The sequence below is a fragment of the Sardina pilchardus genome, chromosome 8, assembly GCF_963854185.1.
Source record: "Sardina pilchardus chromosome 8, fSarPil1.1, whole genome shotgun sequence".
In the NCBI taxonomy this organism is placed as follows: Eukaryota; Metazoa; Chordata; class Actinopteri; order Clupeiformes; family Clupeidae; genus Sardina; species Sardina pilchardus.
The window spans coordinates 19917054-19937768 of record NC_085001.1 but is presented as its reverse complement, the minus strand read 5'-3'; the positions used below and the strand labels follow the sequence as shown (position 1 = coordinate 19937768).

The window sequence follows — 20715 nt, the reverse complement described above, 5'->3', positions numbered from 1 at the left end:
TATTATGTTCTTAAGGTCCTATATGTTCCCTAGCTCTACACAGCACATAATGGGAGCCTCTGCCTTCACTTAATATGACATACTGTAGACGCTCAAACTGGTAATGATTCAAGTTTCCTTCATTGTTTTAATGTAAATGAACATGTATGTAGGGGATTGTGAGGATAATAGAAAATTGTCAAGGCGTTTCATCAGAACTGCATCAGTATTGTATGTCTACACTTGTGAATAAATGTCAAATGTTGGAGTCATGGGAAAATGTGAACAAAGCAAACACCCAAAAGAATACTGTACATTTAAAGAGAATTTGAGATGAGCACACAAAGGAACATAAAACCTTGGAAACGTAGATGCGATCTAGCCATTCTCCAAGCATCTGCTGCAGGAAGCCTCTCCATCCTGCGCCGCCAACCACAACTCCTTCAACGATTCTGGAGCATGCACTGCTGAAACATGAATCAGGTTGACATTTTGTCATTCTAATCACACCATTCAGAGACCAAGCCAGGAACCCAAAAAAAGCACGCTTGAAAAGGAATCATCTGGATTCTGTTTATTGAAGATGGAAGTAATGTGATGACTGGGATGCAGTAATGTGATGCTGTAAAATGGGGATGGATCTTAAGATGCAGATGGAGAATAGCTCTGCCCTTGTAATTCTTTATTCCATGAGAACAAGTTTACAGATTTCTTTAACTACAATAGAAAAGGGAGCATTTTCTTTATAATGGAGGTTATAAAACCTGTGTTGTGATAGCCTAACACAGTTGTAAACAGAATAGTATCCCCTCACTGATTAAAAAATGAGCACATACTCCCAGTCAATGCATATTCAGAGAGGGAGCACAACAGCACACTGGTAAAGATTGTAATTTTAGCATGAAACTGGAAGGAAACAATTCACTTGCGGCCATGGCAAGGCGTGATCGGTAGTGAACCTGAAAGGCTGTAATGATCTTCTGTGGATCTCTACATTTAGAACAGGGCTACTTCACACCAAAAACAAAAAATCAATAATTACAATTTTAGTATCTAAAATGCTTCTGAATACCAGTATTTTAAATCTGTAAGACTTCTGCATTTTTTATCGTCATACCTTCATAAAAGCAGTCAGCAGAATACAGCATGCCATTGTCAGTGCAGACGTGCCACCTGATAGCCATTTCCTGTAGTTTCCTGTAGGTGACTTAAGCCCAGTCATAGACAAAGTGCTTTTTTTTCTTTTAGAGATTTTCACTCAAGTTTTCTTTTAGTCTAGGACTAGGCTTCATCCATGTACTAGAAACTGGCACCTAGTGTTGTACACTGAAAAAAACAAACAAGTAAAAAGACCCTGAGAAAAAATACCCTCAATTCTCTATTTTTCTTCTTTTTTTTTTTTTTTTTTAAATCAAACTGCTACAATACTAATTCTTGTCACGGCAAAGAAGGCTTTGTCTTGAATTTTCTCATAAAACTGCTAAAATCCTAAACAATACAAAATTATGAAAAACCCTCATGAACTATTGAGCAGTCCTGATCAACAATACGATATACTGACATTTATATCCCAAATAAAAACAGTAACAGCACAAATGCAGATAAAAAAAATGACCAATCTAAAACTGCAGTGTCTAAAGATGAGCAGAACTGTCTGGATTGCCAATTCCATCACCACACAGTGTAACATGGCAACCCCCTAAAGGTCAGGACAAAATAACCTAAATAGATTTGAAACCTAAATAGATTTGAAAACAAAAAAAAGCCATTTCACAATCCCGAATATCTACAATGTATCCCTTCTTTTGAAAATTTCCTTCATGCACGATTGTCTACTTCATCAATGCCAATCAGTGATCCCGACTGTTGTGGTGCAGGTATGGAGTACGTCAGAGGGTCCTGGACTTGGAGTTGGTCGAGGTCAGCGAAGGTGAGGTCAGGAGCCCAGGTGTCTGGTTCCGAGTCAGGCACGGGCAGGTAGCCGCCATCGCGGGGCAGGCACATGCACCAGCCAGCGCCGCCCAGGTCTAGCTCGTTGTACTTGTAGCCGGCCCGCTTCAGGATCTTGAAGTCCACCATGTCCTCGGACTCGCTCAACTCCACCAGAATGTCCCAGAAGACACAAGTGAGGACGATACCCAGCATCTGGAAGGCAACGGTTATGAGACTTAATGCACAATTTACATTTACAGTGCCCTCCAGAATTATCACCACACTTGATAAAGTTGCACATTGGCCACAATTGTTGGCACCACCTAAAATTGTATATACAAAATGTAACTGAAGCACTTTTACCATTTATATTCAACTTCTTTAAGTTTATCAGCGTGCCGGTGAACTTTCAGCAGTAGTTCATGGCTGTCTTTTTCACTGAGGTATGAAAATAAAATGACAGGGAGGTCAAATCCCCTGTCACTGTGGCACAACTGGCTACAGCACCCACAGGGGCCTGAGTTCAAGTCTGACCCGGGTCATCTCCCGATCCCACCCCATCACTCTCTCTCTCCCAGTCATGTCCTGTTGGTCTCTCCCAGTCTGGTCATAAATAAATAAAAAAATAATAATAATAAATAAATATAACAAGTATTTATTCTATATTTATTTTAAAAGAATTATGGTGGATGGTATGTGAAATTGTAGAGCTGTTTTCATTTCAAAGGTCCTGGGAACCTTATTAAGGTGCATGGTATCATGCCTCCAAGAAAAATCTGAAACATTGTCAATGAAAATCTGTTTATCTCTGTCATGAATGGATCATTCAGCAGGTCAATGAACCAAAACACATGTCCAGATCAAAGCAAAAATGGTTTTCCGATCACAAAACCAAGCTTCTGCCTTTGCCATATCAGTCTCCTGATCTAACCTCAATAGAAAACCAGTGGGGTCAGTCAATTTTGTAAAGAGGAATGGTCTCAAATCCCTTGCTTTGCAATGTCCAGCTTTATGGGATGTCACATGAAAATATTACAAGTTGTTTTACTGACAAAGAGAGGTTTAACAAGGTATTACATGTAGCGATGCCAATAGTTGCACTTGTCTTTTTACTCAAAAATATTTCTTTATGAAGATTTGTTGTTTCTCCGAATACATTTGCTTCCCTTCAAGGTTGGATTTTTCCTCATTGTTTTCATTGTGAGACTTCAATAAATCAACAAACGATGATTTGGCAACTTTACCAGGGGTGCCATTAATTCTTGAGGGCACTGTATTGTAGGATAATTGTCTGTGGTGCTAATCTAACTGCTAAAACATTTGAGGAATTTGTCAGCTGTAGCTGTAGCCGTAGCTTCCCAGCCCTTATACTAGACAGTAGACAATAAACAAAACCGGTGGACGAAACGCAGAAACCTTATACATATTTCCATAAACTATGTGCATATTTCAACAACTTCTTGGAAACCCCTTAAAACAGCATAACTGAAATGTACATTCCAAATTCCTTACGGAGCAGAATGTAATTTTTATTTTCTGAAAATATTTTGTTTAGTGAATACCTCTGTGACACGGGTATTCATGCAGCTCTGGGATAGAGAGGGGAATATTGTGATAATTGTGACAGCGGCCTTGACATGGCAATGTGCCCAGGTGATAATTACAGCTCTCAAGCCATAAATGATGCACTATGGCATTACATGTGCAATGCTATTGACATTCAAACATACCCGTACCAACTGACTTTTTGTTTTGCAATGACATGGATGTGAGAACTGGAACAGGGTTATCAAAAGTGTCATCCGTAGCTCAGGATAACAAAGCAGTCTACCTAAAAAATGGTACTATAACTTGGGAAGCAGTGATGCACCAGTTGATTCCAAAGCAGGACTCTAGCCAGTAATATATTGGAATGCATTCTGACCTGTCTAATGGCCTGTGCAGACTACACGATTTCAGCCCGATTTTGCCACGATTGTGTCGTGGCCGACGAATTTCCATTGTCGGGTCCGAATTTTAAAGTCGGGAACGACGTTCGTAGGAGGATGCGTCTTGTAATCTGACATGTTCAACGACCCGCGATTTATTGTCTGCGACATTCTAAGACGTTACGACCAAAAGTCTAGCATGTTTGATTTTTTGGGGAATCTCCTACGACTCCCGTGTTGACACTGATACTGTGACGACACACGACGAGAAGGCAACGATAAATGATCTTGTAATGTGGCCACTCTTGCGGCCACGACACTGCATGATTTTGTGGTTCTCTGATCGCCTAGTCTGACATGGTCAATCGTAAAAGATAATCGTGAAAGACAAAAAAGTCGTGTAGTCCGCACAGGCCATAAAGGACTCTTGTCCATCTCTACGGTGCCAGGCCTGCCCCTGTGATTTACTGGGTCGAGCAGAGTCATCCCCTCGAATGCCCTCCCCTTCCCAAGCGTCGGATGTTCAGGTCAGCGGTGACAAGTTTCCTGAGCAGTGTCACACACACACACACACACACCTCATTTCCTCTTCCCTTAATTGGGCTAATCATCTAATGGAAAGTCTGGAGCTGCACAAAACCTGTGTGTGTGCATGACACTGTCACTGCCTTCTCACCTCGCCACAGGAGCCCCGCCAGTTACTCAGAGAGGCATCAGGCTCTCGCTCTCTGTGTGTGTGTGTGTGTGTGTGTGTGTGTGTGTGTGTGTGTGTGCGCGCGCGAGTGGTAATTATCTCTCAGTCTGCACACTCCAGGTGTATGTAGGAGAGAGTCTATATGACGACGCGACGAGATGATGAAGACGATCAATATGATGAAGGTGAATGAGAGAGAACGAGAGTTAGGATGAGCGTTAAGGCGTCACCATCACACCTGAGGCGAACACGCAGCCCTCAGTTAGGAGGCTCTCCTTACTCACGTCCCGGTGACAACGCCCACTTTCCTCTGTATATTACAGACACGGAAGTCTTAATGAAGTGATAGATAAACACGGAGGATGCAAAGCAATCAAAATGGAAATGCAGCAGGGGTGTTTGAAAAGCACCCACGAGAGAGAGAGAGAGAGAGAGATAGGGAGATAGAGAAAAAGAGAGAGCGAGAGTAGGACAGAGAGAGAGAAAGAGAGAGAGTGAGAGAATGTGCACGTAGTGAATGAGCAGGAGATGGGTAATGGGGTTTCATAATCACTATTCCATTTTCACCATCACACTAACACGTCCCCCAGTACAGACCAGTCACTATGCATATGGCCCGTCAGTCAAAATTGTGGGTGTGTGTGTGTGTGTGTGTGTGCGTGTGTGTGCGTGTGTGTGTGTGTGTGTGTGTGTGTATGAAAGCAGGGGAGAAATGGGAAATAGGCTTTCAGCACAATCCTTTTTGTGCTGCCATAAACTGACCTCTCCAGGTATAAACCTATCTGAATTCTGCTGGGCTGCCAGTTAAAATGTTGCAATGGCATTTCAATATGAATGTATCTGCTAGTGTGTGTGTGTGTGTGTGTGTGTGTGTGTGTGTGTGTATAGGGGACAACAACAAAGGGCGTCTGTTCTGAATGACATTTATCTACCTGTGGCAGGCCAACTGCGCAGCAGAGCCCAATGGTAGCGCCAACGTTGTCCCCCATCCAGAGATTGACCGCGTGGATGCAGCCACGGACGTGAATCACTCCGTCCAGAACCTCCCGCTAGAACCGAAAAACAACAGAAGGACAAGACCAGAGAAGAGGACAGAGATGGAGAGATGAGCAAGAAAAGAGACAAAAGAATGTTTTATGGGGATGCCTAAGCGATACCGTTGCCACAGCAACAGACATAACACCATCAAATTAATACAACAATAACAGACTCGATGGAACTATTAATTAATGTGTCAATGTTGTTGCCGTTGTTTTTTCCCTCTGCATCGTCAGTTTAGAAAAAAGCAAAGAGCTGAAATAACTGCAGCGACAGCAGGAAGAGACGGTAGCAGATGGGATATGGTCTGTGCTCTTGTGCAGTAAATAATCTCACGGCCACTCCAATCTCCATCACTTAAAACACTTCAGACGCTCCATTCAAAGGCAAACGGCCTGCAAAAGCATCCTCCATTTCAAAATGTAAAGCAACAGAAATCGCTGCTCTTTGAATGGATTACGCCATCAAGTCTGCTAAGATGATGTGGACGTGATGCAATCAAATTAAAAGGTTCACATGGTGTGGTTTTACCACTGATGTGGATGCGTCTGTGCAACGATGGCAGTTCAAAGGCCTGAAACACTCACCTGCTGTTTCAAAGTCTGGAAGCCACAGAGCGTGTTGACAACCTCTCCCACCTGATTTGCAAAAAGAAAGGAAGGACATCAACCTGAGCATGAGCAAATAGAAGGTGACCACGGTGATTACACGCTGGACCAGACAAGAGATATCATCACATTAGAAGGCTTTGTCGGCCATTAGGAAACATCAGAGTTTTGTCTGAAAGGCTGAAGTGGCTTCATTCCACGGGTGAATCAGAAACCTTCTGGTCACCTAATAAAGGCCACAAAATGACCACATTGGCTAACTTAGGGTGTGATGAGACACCAATAGAGTCTGTTAGTCTTTTGATCAAAGACCAATCACTCAGTCTGAGCATCTTTGCGTCTCTCTTGGGCAGAACATTGGCAAGCACAGGAGGGTGCCGACTTGAATTTCTCCGGGTGACAGTGGCACTGTGATGACAAACTTCAACAGTCGAGCACCCGGAGCGATGAGATCTGTGAGCGTTTATCAAGCGATTCTGTTTTTATCAGTGCCAAATATCACTGGGTAGTGTGGCAGGAGTACCCCAGGCTAAACCATGGGTCTCACAATCGCCCCCAACCAATCATTTAACCTATTTGTTGATAAAAACCTAAGATCCACACCTGGAGAAATCTCTAAGCATTCTTCCACCTTTGTAGGTTTAACTCCATTCAGTCCGTGAGGCAATTCTGTTTGGCTGCACTTAACCGAATAGAAAACTCCTTAAACAACAGGATATTGAAAGAGAAAAGGTCTGAATCTAAAGAAAAATTTAACCATTTCAATTCAGAGTTGGCTGAAACTTAATAAGGCGATGCAATTTTACTCTGTAATTAAATGCCACTGAGATTTAACACAATTTGGCTACAAAATGGCCTGATTAAATTCTAGCCAAGGACTGATTTGAGGCGGCCAAACAATCAGGGTGCTAATGTAATTTATCAGCACGGAAGTCAGCTATTGCCAAGGGACAAAACCTCCCCGAGTCTCCACAATGACTCACGCACATAATAAACATAGGAATGGACTGTATGCATAATTCATACAATTGTACAGTACAAAAGTATTGCCATGTCCATTACCAGTGTGTCTTCTGACTGATGTGAGCTCCATAAACCAATAAGATAGAGTTTACTCATTCCCTCCGAGTATGTGTCTCTAGCCTCCCAATCCATAACTGCACCATTAGCAAGAGCTAGAACCATTAGCCCCATATGATCCTGTGCTGGGAGCCACTCAGAGCCCATGATGGGGCCCTCTTGCTGGATGCGGAGCGGTGACTAAGCCAATTCAATTTACCGAGCTCATAGAGCTCTCCCCTCTTACTCTAGAGCGGGGGGCACGCCCCCAGACATGCAATTCAATGGGAATGGAAAGAGTTATCAATGCTGGGGTTTTGCCTCATTGCGGATGGAGGTCTGGAGGATCTGGCAGCTGGGTTGGGCCTGGACAGGACGGGACTGCTCACCTGTGACACACAGCATGTGTACGGAACTCCGCAGGCCAGGGGACCCGTGCCGTTGCAGAAGTGGTACTGGTTGACGCCCCAGTCCTTATACTCGTCTCCACCGCAGCAGGAGAACTAGGGAGTGGAGGAAAAAGAGAGGATGATTTAGAGAGGGAGGGAGAGTGAATGAATAACAGAATGAGAGAGGGAGAGAGAGAGAGAGAGAGGCCAGCAAACTCGGCATAAGCCATGCTTTTTCCATTATTACCTTTTTTGGAACTAGCGCCATCCAAAAGAAATTAGCAAATTTCTAAGTGAGTTAATTCAGCACCAGCCTTTTAAATCCAGATATTGAAATCCAGGTGAGTGATATGACATCGGTGGTAAATCCAGCCTGAGACAGCATATTGACTTTAATCTTACTGCTATTTCTGCCAAGGGAGAACAGATAGCTGAGGGGAAGATTGGCTTCGAGTGGTACCATGGCACCATGATTAAATTGAACACTTAATTAAAAGCTCCTATTTACACTTTGCAATGGCAAACCTAATCTCTGCTCAGCTGAATGGCATATAAACGGGCCTCTTCTCAATCCGCCACTCTGAGGAATGGTTATGGCTTGGGTGGAGGTTTCTTATATTTAGAGTTTCTTAGGGGGACACAGTATAGCACTGCAGAGTAAACCTGCGTAAAATTGCCCTGTCTTGGGATCTGTGTCACACGTTTCACAGTTAATAGATTCAACCACTTATTTGAGCCCTCACCTTTCGCTGCACATAGTCCAAGATGTTCTTGAAGTCCAGATCATCGTAGTAGTGTTTTATGCCCTCTCGAATGGTCTTGTGGAACAAGGCAGCTGTCTGTGCAGTAAAGGGCAGAAAGACTGATGAGATATCTCTTGAGGGAGAAATGGCTATAACAATGGCTATAATAAAAAATAATAATAATCGTCTTAAACTGTCTGAGAAAATGTGGCAATTCAGTCACCTTCCTTTCGAAAATGAGAGCTATGATGAGACCCAGTGCCTGCAGGGCCAGCAGAGCACACAGCACACAGAGGAACTGCGGTGGAAGGAGAGAGAGAGAGAGAGAGGGGGAGAGAGAGAGAGAGAGAGAGAGAGAGAGAGGGAGAGTTTTGAGAGCAAGTGAAAGATGTGTTTACAAGAGATCAAAACACACCACAGTGACCACCTCTTCACATACTGAAAGTCACACTCAAACTGACCTCGCCCCCCCTTCCCCCCCCCCCCCCCCCCCCACCACCAAAGAAGCCATTGAGAGCACTGATTGACTACGCACTTTACTCCAAAACAACACGCGCGCACAGCCCACCCCCGCTGGCAGTGCAGCATGTTTATGATGTTTGGTCCACTGCCACGGAAGGCCATTAGGTGGCCATAATAAGCGCCATTACTCACCATGTGCAGCAGCGTCTTGTTGTCCCTCAGAGAGCCCACCATGCCCACCAGCGAGACGGTAAACATCACCAGGCCCAGCAGGATGAGCACCACGGCCGGGGCCAGAAACACGCCCTCCAGCGTGCGGTGCCTCTGCCGCTCCACCTCAGCGTACAGCCCCACGCAGAGCACGCACAGGCCCAGGAGCTGTGGGGAGGGGGGGGGGGGGGGGAGGAATTAGAGACTCGGGAGGGTGGAGCCACTATAGCCTGGCTAGCGCCACCACTTCTCAATGAGACGTGCATGGTCTGGGAAACAAACTTTCATTTTCTCGTATTTGAAAAAAAAGAAATGCCAAGATCCGTTTATTGGGCGCCGCGGATGTCTATCAAATGCGTCTGCGCATAGCTTATCATCGTCTTGCTTTCCCCCCTGTTCTGTGATTGGTCAAACTATCTGAGGCAAAAATTAGGGCGGCTAGATGAGATTAGACTAGATGAACTTTATTTTCCCAGATGGGAAATGTGTCTTGGGTATTACAGTGCAGCACACAACTGCTTATTATAAAAAAAACACCAACTCAAGCATCCCACAACAAGAATTACAGTGAGCGCAGCAGACATAATAATCAGTACCTCCAACTCTAAGTGGAGAAACACTCCTGATCACTGATATTGCACATAGTAGCTAGTGTGACCCATGATAACATGTATATCCACCTCCGTAATATCGGCATACAAATCTTGAATCACTGAGAAGTCTTCTGGATATTAACAATATGACTCATTTTTCAAACATGGGCCAAATATGCTCCGTATATTAGGAACATAATAAGAAGCATCCGGTCAAAATATCTCATAATACAGGCCTATTTCATCCAGTGGAAACAAGGAGACCAAAGAGGAGGATGGATAGGTATGGCACCATGGACAAGCATCTTCCTGCACAAGCTGCCAACTACAGTTGTTTGTATGGCAGGTGCCCATATGCTCATGCATTATTTAAACACATCTGGGTTGAACAGACAGTGGCAAGTGTAGATTTAAACGTACAGCTGATGCTCTGTCACATACAATGCCAGTAGATAAGCGTCCGCACTGACTATCAGAATAGGGAGGTGCGTGACAATGACTTAAAGTTGGACACTGACCTAAAAAGGAGACGTGTGCGAGAGCGAGTTTTTGACGTGAGGTCAGCGAGCTAACCTAATCTGATTAGTCTCGGCGTCTGATGGGCCAGTCCTGACGGATCCTGATGGATTTACAATTACTTGAGTCTGATTGATCTGTGTGCTCATCCTTTACGTCAAAATGCAAATGTCCCTACATGCAAATGTTCCTTTCTGAAGTTATTTGCCTTTCTCTTTGAAGCACTCTGTACAAATCAAATAAATAATGCCCGCAGAAGATTGAAACAGACAGCCTTCCAGGCTTTCTCCATTGCCGGGCTTCAAGCCTTTCATAGCATCTTGTTGCACCAATGGTTATTAACTCCCCTGCGGCATAACTGGCTGCACTCCATTCTACATCTCCCGTGTTCCACAGGCCGTATGTATAACCTCCAGCAAAGATGTGGGGACAGACAAACGACGTCATGTCAGCTGAATGGGAAAGAATAGCGTTTCCCGCTCCAATCTTGCTCGTGACAGCGGCTGTAGCTGGCCAGATTGCAGCAAATCACTGTTGTCCTACGAGGCGTGAGGGATCCATTTGCAGTGCTTCAAACAGCTGGCGGCCAACTGTAAAGCCAGGGATGGGCACGCGTTCTCGCCACCTGCATATTGATTTTCAATTTACGAGAAGGACCATTTCCTAAACGCACTCTCTCTCTCTCTCTCTCTCTCTCTGGTTAACAGCCGGCATCTCTAACCTTGTCCAATCTCCAGCATACACCTTTCATATGATTCCCTTATTAATTTGACAGAGGGCAACATTGGCCCCTTTTCAATGTTCGAATGTCTCTGAATGAAAAGAGTGGGCAGGAAGCAATGAAAGTGAAACAGGTTTGCCACTTTGTGGCTCTTCAGCGCTGCGAGAGCAATTGTTGTGCTCAGAGAAGACTCTAAATCACTAGGCAGGGGCAAGAGCCAGAGAAAGAGAGAGATTAAAAAGAAAACAAGAGCACAAATCAAACTTAGCCTCCGGAGGGAGACTAATATATGGCAAAGAGCAGTGATGAAACAAAAACAGGAGATGAGTGGAGCACAAAGAGTGAGTTATTGAAAGATAGGCCAGGTTCTCCAAGAAGAGTCATCAGGACTGTCTGTAGTAAAACAAAATACTAACTGAGGGCTATTGGGCTAAGAGCTACTCTACTCATCTAAGTTCATGAATTTGAAGTAGTCGTCCAACACAGCTTAATCTTAATACATAACATAAGAGATAGACTGAGAACAACTATAGAGAACAACTTTTATTACTCTTGGTGTTGCCCTGATATACAAAATCAAATCAGGGAGATAAGCATCTCACCACTTTAAACACTTTTCAGATAACACTTTGTCGCTCTGAGCATAAAATAATTGTCCCAGATGACATAGATGTAGATCTCTCACTTCAATCTTTACTGGAATTATAGTGGAGAAACACTCAAGTGAGAGAGGAAATCGTTAACCATTAATAAGGGGTGTTTAATGCGGTGTAATTTCAGGTCTGACATTAAATAGTGCACAGTCCATAAAACCAAAACAAATTCCAATGGATGGCGTGCTCACTCTGAAATCAGTTAAATGTGCACCTTAAAGGTAGATTCATTTAATGGTTTGAATGTGCATGTGCATGTGCAAGAGAAATCTACAGGTTCCGTGTCAAATTCTTTCAGATGCTAATCCAGGCCCAGTCTCACTGTAGCATGTCACACTGGCAGCATTGCCGGCAGGGTTGCCATACATTATTTTAAAAACCCCATCAAAATTGGTTGCCATTGCCATCAATCAAGCACACAGCTTAGTTTGTTGGCTAAGGACAGTCATAGAGACATTGAGACTGCAGGCAAAAGTGGCCCCAAATTTGTTGAGGGTCAAGTGACCAGGTCAGACTATTCTATTGTTCTTTTGTGCATGTGGGTCAGTTGGGAACTACAAACAGTTCACAGTGGAATCTGATATAATTTAGGCCACATTTTAAAAGATAATGTGAACCCAAACAAAAAATCAGATATGAGCCGAATTGAGCATTAAGATGTGCGGTGTGAATGTAGCCATAGAAATCTTTCTTTACCTGAGAGATTTGGGATAGCCTACACTGATTTATATGGCAAATCAAAGGTTTGTTTCCATTTGACCAATAGCACTGATAGTATAGATTATGCACTATAGCCTATATTTTGAATAAGGGTATAACTTTCCTTTTAAACTTGAATTGATATTCAGTAAGATCAACATTCAACTGAATTTCTATTCGAAAGAGCGGTAATCGGTAATTTCAGCAAATCCAATAATCCCTACACGGGCTCAGTGTCTGAGCGCCTGTCTCTTTAAATCTTCCCAGTGCGCTTCCTTGTCCCACGCCCTGTCTGATTCATGTTGACATGTTAACAAAACAAAGAGTTACTGTTTGGACTGATGATCGCTCGGAACCCCATTATTTTAATGCTTATAACAATGCTATAAACTAAAGGCCTAAATGCAATAAGACATGCATTGACGGTTCCTGTAAAATGTTTACCTCTGTAGGCTAGCTACATTTGTTTAGGGAACTTGGCAGAATTCATGCTGTAAACAATAACCCTGAGACGCACATCAAGTACGTAGCATTCGTCTCTGGTTTGCTAATGCAGGTTGAAAACAGGATAGCCTATCTATCTATGATGTCTAGCAGGTTGATGCTAGGTCAAGAGAGGAACTTATTGTCTAAAATACACCTAAGTCTCAGACTGCATGCTGCACCGCGTGCTACTAAGAACTAACAGCCCACAGCTAAATCTAGCTAACGTTAATATTAGCACACTGTCTCTAGGAGAAGCCACAATGTGATACTTACCGAAAAGAGCATAGAGTACACGTTTAGGGTGAACTTGATAAAATAGTAGAAGCGAATATTGTCTTTCCATTTTGAGTAATATTCTGGCATGATGAATAGCTGCTACCATACCCTACCGTCTACAAATGGTTTCATTCATGCTAGTTGTTTAAGGAGTCTACAAATTGTCTGAATAACAAGACAGCTGCTCTATTTTACTTTCATTTTCTGAATTAGGATTGATTCAGAAACTGATAGACGGCTGCCGATGACAGCGACGCGTAGCCTACACTGTAAGAAATACTCGAAATCTTCTACCCGTAAACAATAACAACTTCCGTGCCGCTGTCCAGTGTTGCCTTTGTAAGACACCCTTAAAGGGCCAGCATCCCCAGCAGCCTGATAAAGAGAAGAAACCGTAGCCGTCGGCGTTATCCCTGTTTTACACACGTGTGTTACTTTAAATAGTCGTTGAAACAAATATTACAATACTACGCCGATGAGACAAAGACCGTTTGCTTTCTAGCGCCTGAAAGAAATAGGCCGGGCCTATCCAAATTCTGGCTTCGGGCTATTTAATTGGCTAGTGCGCCTCATAGTCCTGCTTTGTTTCGAGGATGTAGACCTACATAGCCAGCACAACACCAATGTGGACTTGCATTCTATTGCATCATCTTAAGTCATATTTAAGCTATGCTAATTAGTGTTCCGATTGGACAGAAAAAAGACTGAACTTAACAGTAGACCAGAGAATGCAAATAACGGACTCTGAGTAGACTATTACCAGAAGGTAAACGGTGGCCCATAAGTAGCCTAAGCAAGCCTGTTACCATGCGCTGACCTTATGCCGTCATTTAGCCAGTTTTACTCTGGTCCTGATAGTCTAGGTTGGCCTTAATGTTAAGATCTGCCAAAAAGTGTGGCCTAAGTGTGTGGTAGAAGTCAGATAGGCCTACTGATAATGAAGAACACAAAACTATTGCAGCACAGAATATTTCAATATCATAAGTTAGACCTAGTAGTTCACAAGCCATTTAGCCTTTAAGTGCACTTTTATGAAGTAGGCTTGGTAGCTGGATTTTTGTTCTAGATCTGATATGTAGCAGCAGGCAAATCAGTCCATGCCTCTGAGATAAAAAAAAATAATAAAACAGGACTAGGCTATATGGATATTTCATCTAGCCTGATTACATTCTGGATATTTCTGCCAATAACAAGACAACGAAGTGTGACTTTTCTCTCTTTTCTCATAGGCTACTCAAACATGGGGTTATCTAAAACATTGCAACAGACTAGGCCTGCCTGCTTTTGGTCAGTTATTTTCCAATGTTATGGAGTTGATGAATTTTCAGGAATGGATCCAGTCATGTCGCATGAGACAGGGCACAAGATTTTCTGTTGTATGGCGCTAGTACGTGTAGCCCTCTACACCCTTGGATGGTGGTGATTATTATGCCATGAGAGCACTTGATGCACCACATCAAATTTTTGGTAACCTTACAAATGGATAGGAAGCATATTCAGGAGGGATTATGCATACAATTGTGTGTGTGTGTGTGTGTGTGTGTGTGTGTGTGTGTGTGTGTGTGTGTGTGTGTGTGTGTGTGTGTGTGTGTGTGTGTGTGTGCACATACATGATCTCTCAAAACACTTTGCTGCATTACTTAGCCCAAGGCTTTTTGGGCAAAAACAATCCTTTGTGTGACACTTCACCACACAAGAACGTGTTTAGACTATAGGAAGCTGTCTATAATTCTCTGTGTAACATTTAATAATATATTGTTCATAAATTATGGATCTTTGAAGGGCCCGATTCAAACAGTGTTGTGCAGAGAAAGCTTGCACATGTCATCATCACTGAGAAAAAGTCTATAACCAGTTAGGCACTGAATGTACAGAGGACAGAAACCAACTTAAAACCAACAACGAAGCCTTTCTGGCAATGTGGTGCCATGTAAGAAATGTTTTGAAGAATTTTAGCAGCCCTATTTGACATGGCATAAAACATTGGCTGCCACAAACTATTTCACAGACAAAGAGAAAATAGTAGAGCATGAACTTTTGGCAACAGAAAATATAGTTTGCAAAGGAGAAATAGGAACTATATAGACTTAGGTACATGGTCTTGGGTCAAGAGTGATTAAACTGCTGGGAGGGGAGAGGATCCTCTGTAATGCAGCTAAGCACAGTGAATCCCTTCATATTGAATTCCCCTTGCATGACATAACGAAGCTGGATTCAAAACATTCATTCACTTCATCCTACAAGCAGCAGTAGACCGAGGAGGGCGCTCATCTACCTTAAGTCGCAGAAGATATCAACGATCTTTTGATTATTACCATCTCAGCCTATTTAGGCATATGGTAGACTAACTGATGCTAGAGCAGTTGGGGTGTGAAATTAAGTTTCTGATTCCTCTTCACTGAAAGCCCAAGGAACCTGTTTTTTGGGGGGATGTTGGGCTCCACTTAAGAAAATAGGCAATGTTACAGTGTAGGAAAACATGACATTGACCAACAAAAATTTAGCTACAGTGTAACCTCACAGATTAGCCAACATTTCACATGGCCTCTACTTGCTTTTTAACCTCTAATTAATTAGCATGTTCTCCGTCTGACGTGCGTGTGTGTGTGTGTGTGTGTGTGTGTGTGTGTGTGTGTGTGTGTGTGTGTGTGTGTGTGTGTGTGTGTGTGTGTGTGAGAGAGAGAGAGAGAGAGAGAGAGAGAGAGAGCCCTTCAAGGCCCTTTTTAATTGAAGATCCTGATGTGAGCATGGTCCAATTAAGCACTTTTTGATGCCACTGCAGCTAGTACTTTGTCATGGAGCTATCAGCACTGCATTAGAATTGATGTATGACAGACACCGGTGTCTGTCATACGTCAAAGACTGTGCTCACAAACGGACCCCAATGCGCCTATTTCTTAGGCCTAATGGTTATCATTAAAGCAATGTGGTCATTTGAGGGAGTGGGAGAGAAGATCTATCAGCATAGGAGGACACTTAGGCCACCTATCCCACTAAGGGATATATCATATTATATAAAACAATGTAGATTACTATTTGTACAGTACACTCATCCCAAAAACAAGGAATACAATGCCAAGAGCACACAACACTCCCTGGATGATGCAATTTAATGTGCAGTGAAGCAATACACTAAACTGTTGAAATATAGACATCTGTGACAAATGATAGGCTACCTAATATCTGATTCTAACCTGTAAAATATCATACATGTAGCTGCAATAAAAGATCTGATTCATCAGTGAATCGGGGTGGTTAAGGCATCGCAGTGAATTTGTATGCCAGCCCAATGCTGTTGATGCATCATTGCTCAAGGCAGGCTTAAATATTTGCTTTGCAATGGCAAATATGTAATTTGCCAGGAAATCATACAGAATGAAGTGCATGCTATTGCAGAGAGGGCTATTGTATTTACCTATTTGCACAAGTTGCATGCTGCATGCGCTGATTGAGTTGGTTCAACAACAATCCGCCAGGTGGTGTAATGACCAATTTAAGTCAATGATGACAGGCCTATTGGTCGGTGTCCATGTGAGTGAGGTCTATCCAAGTGAAGTAGAAAATCTTCAGATGACATATTCATTGAGGGTGAAATGAAAAGTTAGGCAACTGGTCTATAGCAGTGAAAAGAAAAATACAAGTAAATGCTATATAGCTCCCCCCCTACACCCCCAACCGCCGTTGAAAAAAAAAAAAACTGAAGAGGAGAGGCGCAAAAATACGCTCTTCTCTTAAGCAGCAAAAAAGAGAGACATTTTCTTCCACGTTCTCCCAGTAGTCAGAAAAGCAGCTTCTCACACCGACTCACGTCCTCGGCGTTTTTCATAGGCTGCGTCGGTATCGGACCTCAACTGGTGACGTGCGAGAGTGGATGCTGCCGTAACCTGGCGTTGGCAGTGGTGGCAGATGAGAGAGAAGCATGTTGCGGTCGGTAACCTGAAGCTGGCAGGGGAACTGTTTTTTGACAGTTTTCTTCCGATCTCGTAAAAAGGAACCCTATCCAATTTTACGAGAGGGAAATACTGAGGAGTATTGTCCACGACTCTGGCGCTCTTTTTCTGTCAGCAAAAGTTTTGATATTTTTGCAAAGTTATGACGTTGCTCTTGATAATATGTTATAGATAATATTGGAACGCCAGGAAGTGTCAGTAATTGCGCATTTACCATGTTGGGTGTTAAAAGCAAATTGTCGTTCGTTTGGTGCAAATAATAAGACCAAAGTAACCTAATGATTTCAAACCTGTAGTTGGGAAAATGGATCCACTTTTCAACGCAACTAATTCATCAAGCAACTGGACTAAGTCATCGGAGACAAATGACACAGATTATGAGAACCAATTTGTGCAAGCCGTTTGGAAAGTGGCTCTTTGGGCACTAGCTTACAGCATCATCATCATCGTATCCGTTGTGGGAAATATAGTGGTAATATGGATCATACTGGCACACAAACGCATGAGAACTGTGACAAACTACTTTCTTGTGAACTTAGCGTTTGCCGAAGCATCTATGTCAGCCTTCAACACCGTAATCAACTTCATCTATGCAGCGCACAATAACTGGTATTTTGGCCTGGGTTACTGTCGGTTCCACAACTTCTTTCCGATCGCCGCAGTTTTTTCAAGTATCTATTCAATGACAGCAATTGCTTTAGACAGGTAAGTGTCCTGTAAATTATTCTTATAATTTATCTTTAGTGTATATACTCCCCGGACGCTCAGTGTATTGTATTTTGTTATGCTACAGTTTATTGTAAATCACAGATGATTGACAATAGAATTTGCAAATTGCTGAGAAGGACAATGAGTTCATTCCACATTCTGTAATTAATGACAATCATGTTGCATGCTAATCTCATTAATGACAATCATGTGTGTGCCAGTGTGTTCGGAAGTGATGGATGGACTGTTATTTTTGGTATGCAAGCAAATTAGAGCTAAATAATTAATAATCATTTGCATGAGCAAACATGCCAGCTTATATGTGAGCCAACCCATCATCTTTGACAAGCACAATATGTTCATCTCAAAGCAGCAAAGAGATGCTCGGAGGAGCTCACCAATGCCCATGGGAAGCCAAAGTGAAGTGCAGTAGCCTATGGATGCACACAGCTTAGCTGGGGTTCAACCTTCATCATTGTTGCTAGTGACTGGTTATCTGTCATCTATCTAGTAACACTCGATTCATCATGGTGATGTCTTGGTATACTGTAGCAAGGCTATAGGAGAAATGCTCACTCTGTATGCAAGGAGTGTCCTGTGTGCGCACAGCCATTTGTTTGTTGGCACGGACATCTGAGACAACGCAGCTTACAGTCTGCCCTTAACATGGTAAAAATGAATCACATAGCAGACAAAGCCTCAGGAACTGGGGAAACACTTCCAGAACAGGTGCACCTTTTGACTTGAGCTGAGCCTGGCATCACTTGATCAATGGTTTGTGATATTAAGCAGTTGATATCTGCCTTATAAGAAAAAAAAAAGCAAGGAAGAGGAGCCCCATATTTCATTGTAAACAGCAGTGAATCAGTCCCGCACTCTGAGAACCAGCAAAGAGAGACTTTGCTTAGTTGCAGTGATCCACAGCGCATTTTCAAATTTCCCCTTTACCCTCTGACTGTTGCCGCAGCAGGCAATAGACTATAACTCACCAGCAGTTCCCCCTTCTTCCCCATGTGCAATTGAACAAACTTGACCTTTGCGACATTGTAGCAATTCAATTACCCCTTGGAGTTTGAGGCTGGGGGCAGATATGGTATGAGACGGCAGGAGGCAGCAGTTCGCCCATCAGATCTATATCATGCTGGGAGTCAGGTGTGACATTCAGCCCTCTAAACTCATCAGTGGCATATCAGAGTTATGAACTAATACATTCTTGAAGAGTTGTGGTTTGTACTTTTTGTTTATGTTAATTCTGTTAAATATCATTTAGTCATGTGAGGGGGAAAAAGGTAGCCTACCATCATTGGAATAAGGCTGTCATTTTTGTTGTTGTTTTGTTTTATTGTTTGTCTCAAGCTGGCTTGAGATGTTTGCTTTGTTTTCAGAGCTCAGTGGAAAGCCTCTATGGAAATTGACCATGCCTCTGCAAAGCCTCTCCGTATTCCCTTTTCTAACATGGTTAATACAGCTTTCCCCCAGATCCAACATCTGCTGCCGCCGCCACCTCCGTTGAGTCATCACCTCACCATCTCGCACTCGGCTCTGCTCACTTTCGCAAATAGCCCTGGAGCCGCCACCTCCTTATGTGAATAGCGGTTGTCAGCCTCATGCGCTGATGTGGCGCCGCTCACATCAATGACGACGACACTGAAGCTCACTTTTATCTCCTCTAGTTTTCTCAGTTTCCTTGGCACACACACACACACACACATACACACACACACACATACACACACACGCACATGCACACACACACACACACACACACACACACACACACACACACACACACACACACACACACACACACACATGCATGCACGCACACACACCCACACCCACCCACACACACATGCATGCACACACACACACACACACACACACTCTCACACACACACACACACACACACACACACACACACACACACACACACCACACACACACACACACACACACAGGAGAATGATGGCATCAGCAGTGGATCGTGCAGTGTCCAGGTGCTTGCTGGTTGCATATATATTGCCTCAAGAGGGCATTTTGCTTCGCATTTGTCAGGGGAAATGTCCACCGCCTCAATAAAATGGGCACCGCTGTGGTGCAGGAACAGAAACAATCTGCACAATCAGTCATGATTCTGCAGCGTCGCTAGCACAACAACACACTGTGGGCCTCCTTCATAACTTCATTTGTTTAGGCCTGTTTGACACAATGATAAGAAAATCAAAATCCTTTGAAAGCTAAACCCCCCCCTGTAGAGGCAACAGAGCCATGGAAAACGGGGACCATAATGACATTTTGCAACACAGACAAAATGAAAAATAAGAAAGCTGTTAGCAGTCACTCCTTGATTACCCCCTCCCTGCAACCCATTATAGTTATCGTGCCTGCATCTCACTGAACTGTGGGATTGTTTTTTGTCTCTCTGGGTCTTGGGGGCATGGGTAATGCCCTTCTAACATTTGCTGCTCTATGCATCTTTTTAGTTTTATGTTTTCTTATATGGAGTAAAAACACGTCCAATTCAATCTTTTCTCCATTTCAGTAAGGTTTTTTTTTTTTTTCAACAATACCTTTTACTAAAGGTTCATCCATCATCAGATCAACAAATGAAATCAACCAGCAACTTTGTCCCAGTTTTGAGGTTTGTTTCAGCAAAGGTAAAGCTTAGTTCCTCTATTATCCCCCTGGCATTTTGAATTGAATGCTTTAGAAAATGCCTGTTAGATCTAGCCTGACAAAAGGGTCTGTGTGGGCCCTGCAGTGTATAGTATCACCCCTGTAGCATGGCCAATGATTTGGAAAAGCTCACCACTCTATATACAATGTGATTGGCCCGATAGCGGTTTAATTTTTCCAGCTCGCAAGCCAACGGACAGTTGCTAGACCACCCTGGTAGCAAATTCCTTTTTTGCCACTAAGGCGTGTCTAGATTTCTAGGCTATGTTAGATCATTTACTAGTTACAGTTACAAATTACAGTAACTCACTCTTTTTGGCAGCCTAGTCTGTCTGCTCTGTTTCAAGCTCTTCCTGGAGCAAAATAATCCTACCTTCTGACTGGACACATTCCA

The 20715-nt window shown here is 43.2% G+C and overlaps 2 protein-coding genes across 2 annotated transcripts in view; one reads left to right on the top strand and one right to left on the bottom strand.

Moving 5' to 3' along the window:
- Nucleotides 1-538: 538 nt before the first annotated feature.
- zgc:110329 (uncharacterized protein LOC550500 homolog) lies at nt 539-13322 on the bottom strand. The gene is made up of 8 exons (XM_062543149.1): nt 12984-13322; nt 9025-9210; nt 8594-8668; nt 8371-8466; nt 7628-7741; nt 6159-6209; nt 5466-5582; nt 539-2124 (listed from the first exon to the last, which is right to left on the bottom strand). Exons 1-8 carry the CDS (start codon nt 13071-13073, stop codon nt 1798-1800), a joined length of 1056 nt encoding a protein of 351 aa, XP_062399133.1. The 5' UTR covers nt 13074-13322; the 3' UTR covers nt 539-1797.
- A 3918-nt stretch (nt 13323-17240) lies between these two features.
- Nucleotides 17241-20715, top strand: part of tacr1a (tachykinin receptor 1a) — a 31162-nt gene continuing 27687 nt past the window's right edge. The window contains exon 1 of the mRNA XM_062544034.1: nt 17241-17641. Coding sequence (XP_062400018.1) covers nt 17241-17641 — 401 coding nt within the window. The remainder of the gene's footprint in view (nt 17642-20715) is intronic.

Coding starts and splice junctions, on each gene's coding strand:
- zgc:110329 (XM_062543149.1), bottom strand. CDS start 13,073: ATGCCAGAATATTACTCAAAATGGAAAGACAATATTCGCTTCTACTAT. Junction 6,210..7,627: donor ACACATGCTGTGTGTCACAG/GTGAGCAGTCCC, acceptor TTTGCAAATCAG/GTGGGAGAGGTTGTCAACAC. Junction 2,125..5,465: donor GCGCAGTTGGCCTGCCACAG/GTAGATAAATGT, acceptor GTTGCCTTCCAG/ATGCTGGGTATCGTCCTCAC.